The sequence below is a fragment of the Corvus brachyrhynchos genome, unplaced genomic scaffold, assembly GCF_000691975.1.
Source record: "Corvus brachyrhynchos isolate BGI_N302 unplaced genomic scaffold, ASM69197v1 scaffold72, whole genome shotgun sequence".
Taxonomy (NCBI): Eukaryota; Metazoa; Chordata; class Aves; order Passeriformes; family Corvidae; genus Corvus; species Corvus brachyrhynchos.
In genome coordinates, this window is record NW_008236763.1 from 2537129 (window position 1) to 2542270 (window position 5142).

General features: G+C 59.3%; 1 protein-coding gene across 2 annotated transcripts in view; it reads right to left on the reverse strand.

The window, feature by feature from the left end:
* The window catches only part of LOC103625399 (Krueppel-like factor 15), an 18727-nt gene extending 13607 nt beyond the window's left edge, over positions 1 to 5120 (reverse strand). The window contains exons 1-4 of one of the 2 annotated variants that reach the window (XM_008644817.2): positions 4053 to 5119; positions 3871 to 3970; positions 2052 to 3014; positions 1 to 180 (exon numbers count right to left, since the gene is read on the reverse strand). In XM_008644817.2, the coding sequence (XP_008643039.2) occupies positions 3 to 180; positions 2052 to 3010 (1137 nt within the window). In that variant the 5' untranslated portion in view covers positions 3011 to 3014; positions 3871 to 3970; positions 4053 to 5119 and the 3' untranslated portion in view covers positions 1 to 2. Of the gene's footprint in view, positions 181 to 2051; positions 3015 to 3870 lie in introns of both variants that reach the window. The other variant, XM_017727264.1, reaches the window with a different exon arrangement.
* Between the last annotated feature and the right edge of the window lie 22 nt (positions 5121 to 5142).

The following is a 5142-nucleotide window of genomic DNA, read 5'->3' on the forward strand; positions in this document are numbered from 1 at the left end:
AATTAACTCCTGCCCGCCCCTGCAAGTGTCCGTGGGCTGCAGGGCTGGCCCCGGTGGATCTTCAGGTGCTTGGCCAAGTGGTCACTGCGGGCAAACTTCTTCTCACAGGCAGAGCACTGGTAGGGCTTGACCCCGGAGTGGGAGCGCTTGTGGCGGGAGAGCTCATCCGAGCGGGAAAACCTGCAGGAGAAGGGAGGAATGCTGGATGCAGCCCTCGCTGCTGGCCAGGACAGGGAACACAGTGAGCCTGGCACGAGGGAGGCTGAGATCTGTCCCTGCCACAGGCTCTTTGTCACCCCACACCCTCCAGAGGCACCCCTGGCTCCCGAGATCAACCCCTCCAAGGATTTGGAAATGGAGGGAAAAGAATTCACCCCTGGAGATCTGAACTTCTTTCCCCTGCTCTCAAAGGACACTGTCCACCTACTTCCTCCATTTGTTTTCCCTCGCTGGAACCTTCTGGCAGCCAAGAGGCCCAGACGCTGAGGAAAAAATTGGTTTTTTGGGAAAAGAGCTCAGGCTGGCAGTGGCCAAAGGCCATGGGCCAGGAGCCTGGGTGGGAATGCTTTCCTAGAACTCCACAGCCAGCCCGGAGCAGCGTCACTGGGGAGGGAAGGTTTGTTTCCCCTGTGGCTGTGGATTCTCCCTGCAAACCCTGAGCATCCCCTCGTTTCTCACAACAGCAGCGAAATTTCCAGCCTGGGCTGGACTGGGAGCTGGGAAGGGAGATGGGTGAAATTCTGAGCACAGGGGAGGAAAAGCAAACAGAGCCAGCCTGGAGCACAGGACAGAGGCTCCAAGCCAAAGCCAGCGCGGTTCTGGGGTGCAGGAACGAGGAGCACAGGGATACCCCAGCTCACACTGCCTGTCTCTGCAATTCCCACACCTGGGAGGGATCAAAAGCCTCAGGAAAATCCCTTGAACCACGCGTGTGTCCCTCTTAATTCCCCTGCACCTTCCCTCCCCCTCTGGCACACACAGCCCAGACCTGGGGGCACCTGCAGCGGGTTTTTAATCAGTGCCACCCTCCGAGGGAGCTGGAGCAACTCCACGGCTCTGGATTTTTGGGATTCAGGGAGTGCTGGACGGGAGGCCTGGGCTGGATTTGCTCTGCACAGATGGCAGGAGCATCAGGGCAGGAGGGTTTTTCCATCCATGGCTGGGACGTGCCCGTGCAAAAAGCACCGAGCAAGGAGCTGCAGCTGCAGCCCCAGACTGCAGGCAGAGGATTTCGGGATTCTCACACCTGGGCTGGGAGATTCTGCTCACAAAGGGCTCTGTGGAAACAAAACCTGTCCCCAGGCCACGCTCAGGTCTTCCACAGGTTCTTTCCCAGCTTTATGGCGAGGAGTGAGTTCCAAGGGCTTGGCTCCCCAAAAAGAGCAGATTCTGCCTCCTCAGAAAGAGGTGACAGATTTATTTGGAGTGAGGGACACTGGAGAGAAGGGACAACCAGGCACAGGTGAGGACATCGCCTGCTGGAAAAGCTGCTCCATGGAGGGGGAGCAGAGCACAGCACACAGGGTTCCATGGTCCGGGCTGGCACCATCCCATTCCTCCTTCCCAGAGGGAAAAGTGACTCTTGTGTGGCTTCTTCTGTCCCCTCCCTCAGTCCCCAGGAAAAGGGTGGCAAACCAAACAGAATTCCACACTGGCTGCTGAGGAAGGGCTGAGGCTTTTCCTGGGACAAATATTGCCAGGAAAAGCCATTTTGGAGCCCAGCTGCTGGAATTGTCCTGAGTTAGACACAGAGAGTTTCCAAAGTTTTCCAAAGTTACAGCATCCCTTGGAAAAGGGGCCTTGCCAGAGGGAGTTTAGGCACCCAGTTCAAGGAGGATTCGGGATGTTGGGAAGTGTCAGCTGCACATCCCCAGCTGCGCTCCTGGACTGAGTAAATACTCCCAAAAACGCTGCACAAACTCCAGCCCTCAGCTCTCCTTCCAAAGATTCCCTCGGGAAAGGCCAATGGGGACTTCACCCTGGATTTCCACCAGCCAAGAGCTCTCCTGCTCCTGGGCCTGAGCCCCCCACCCTCGGGGACCCCCACTCACCTCCAGCCGCAGTTGGGCCAGGCACAGGTGTAGGGTTTTTCCCCCGTGTGCCGCCGGAAATGAGCCTTCAGGTGGGAGCTCTTGGAATAAACCTTCCCGCAGCCGGGGTGGGAGCAGCGGTGGATGCGGAGCAGGGAAGGGGGGCCCTGCTGGCACCTGGGGGCCGCCTCTGCCTCCTGCACGTCCCCTGGCCCCGTGGCCACTGGCAGGGGGGCAATTCTGACGTATTTTTGGTCCAGGATGGTGCCAGGGGGCTGGAGCTGAGGGAGCAGGGACAGGTTTGGGGCCTGCAGGCTGATGAGCAGCTGGGCCACCCTGACACCCCCACCCTGTGCCAGGGGGGTGACGCTGTCCCTCGGGAGAGGCTGGATCTGCAAGACAAAGGGAATGCTGCCAGCAGCCACCGCCTGGCCACCAGCAGCTGTCCCTGCAGTGTTTGGGACATCTCCTCCTCCTCCTTCGTGCACCCTGGGGGTGAGCTGTGCCCCAGAGCCCAGCTCAGGTTTGCTCTCCACCTTCCACCCCGCGGGGTGAGGATCGCCGGCGTCATCCCTGAGGAACTCTGCCTTCTCCCTGAGGAACTCCTCGATCTCCTCCAGGGTGGGGATGAAGTTCTGGGAGAGGCGGAAGTCAGGCAGCCTGAGCTGAGCCTCGGTGAGCTGGGCTTTGGGGGGTTCCCCCTTGGCACTGGACAGCGGGACACTCTCGGCATGGCCAGTGCTGCCCGCCAGGACATGCCCAGAGCCCTCTGAGTGGCCACATGTCCTGTCACCGCCACGTCCTGGTAGAAGGGATGGTGGCATCCTGCACTGCAGGGCACTGGCCAAGCTCTCGAGCAGGGAAGGGCTGGTCAGGGAGGGCAGCAGGTCCTGGCAGCTCACAGAGACCATTTGGTGACTCCCCACAGGCGGCACTTGGCTCAGCAGCCGCTGAGAGAGCTCAGCTGGGGAAGTCTTCATTCATCTGCAAGGGAACGGCACCAAGGTTATTTCTAAAGGAGAAAACAAACACGCAAACCTCAACCTTTTAACAAACCCGGGCTGTGCACCGAAAAGAAAACAGCCGAACCTGGCAGTGGCCTTTGTTTTTAAAGAGTCTGCTGCTGGAAAAAACACGAGCTGACCGCTTTCCTCTGCTGGCTGCCAGCAAAGAGGCAGATTCCCCCCCAAACAAACTTCTCTGGGGAGTTCATGGAGGTAAAAACACACAAAGAAACCCTTCATCCCTCCCCGTGCCACCCGCGCCAGAGGGCAGCTGTGCGCTGCTGGATGGCGCAGGGGGTGACTCCTGATTAACCGGGAGTTAATTGTGATCCAGGAGAGGCCGCTGGGGCTTCTCCACACTGCAGACGTGGGCAGAGCCATGCCCTGACACAGACACGGGGCTGGCTTAAAGCTGCCTCCCTGCACAGGTAACCAGAGCTCCGAGGTGCTGCTGCCAGCCCGCCCCCGGCGCTCTGAGTGTTGCCCCGGTGCTGGGGGCACCGCGGTGCCCGAACACGCTGCAGCTCTGCCCGGGCAGCTCTGCCCAACCCCGGTCACACCTCAGAGAGCGGCTCAGCCTGGCTGGGGTCAGCTCCGAGGGCACAAACAGCGCGTCTGCGAACAGCTGAGAGAGAGCACAGCGTCTCCAGGTGGGAGCTGTGCGGGCTCAGGAGGGGACTGGTGACTGTCCCAGAGCCCACGGGCCCAAGGACCTCCCCGAGCAGCCACACTGTCCCTGTCCCTGTCCCCATCGTGCTCCAGAGCACCAAACCACCCAGGGCACAGGGATCTGTGTGCATTTAATGCAGAAATGGAATTTCCAGGGGAAAGAAAACCTTTGTCAAAGTCCCTGAAGAACCTTTCCATGAGATTTCTGTGGAGCTGCAAACCAGTCCGGCCAGTCCTTGTTATCAGTGCCCATCAGGGTCCTGAGAGCTGCGAGAGGGAATTTTTGAGCGCTCTGGATGCCATACAAATGTTCTTCTCCTTAAGAAATAACCCCCACGTCGTTCCAAACCTGCCAGGAACGAGATGCAGGGGCATTCCCAGTGCTGCCCAGTGTCTCCAGCACAGCTCTGCACCAACAAGTCGTGGAGAGCAGGGACTGTCCTGGTCACACGAGAGGTGAGGGAGGCGTTCAAGCCAATCTCAGCCTCCAGGCTTCAAATTTTCACCACAGCCCAAATGTGTGCCCTGAGCCACCCCTTCCAGGCAGTTCCACACTCCTTCCTCCACTCCAGTTTTAGGATCTTTTTTTTGTCTCTTCTTCTCCGTCTCCTCTTTCTGCAAGGAAAGCCTCCCCCCTCTGGCTACCAAAGGCTTCTGTTTACCTCTCCCACAGTGTCCTAAAACCTGATTTTCCAACCAGATCCTGCAGAGCAGCTCGGGGAGTCTCCATCCCTCCAGCATGTCCCCAGGACAGCTGAATTAAACTCTAAACTCCTCACGGAGTACAACCCTTCTGCTGGGCTGACAGCGGGAATAAAAGCATGACCAGAGGGCGAAAAGGTCCAGAGGCTCAGGACCGAGGAGATCTGAGCGGGGCAGCCTTGGGGGAGCTCCTGGAGTGCTCTGCTCCTGTTTCCCATCCCATTTGCGGCAGTGCCGACGTCCCAGCTGGCAGAGCAGCGCTGTGGGGCAATGTGTTGCCTGGTGGCACATTCTGTGCCAGCAGACTCCGCAGGTACCTGTCACAGGTGTCACTGCCCCGTCAACCCAAGGCATTTTTGCAAAATGCTACCAGTGCTGTCACCCCAAAGCCACTGCAAGGAAACAGAGCCCTGGCTCTGTCCCTCACTGCAAGGGCTGCATCGCTCCCAAGCCTCACTTTGCATTTCTGTTCCTCCAGTTTTTCCAAGCCCAGGGAGCAGCACATGTGCAGCCCGAGCACATGGAGAACAAGCGGCTCGCCCAAGGTCAGCCAACAACCAGCGGGAGCTGGGAACTCAGCCGAGGGTCACGGCTCCCCTCCCGTGACCGAGCAACGTGAACCAACACCTGTAACCTCCGCAGAGCCGGGAATCACACGGGGCCCGTGCAGAACCGGGGCTCGCCGAGCCTTTGGGGACAAATCAGACGGGCCCCGGCAGAGCCGCCACGCGCCGCGC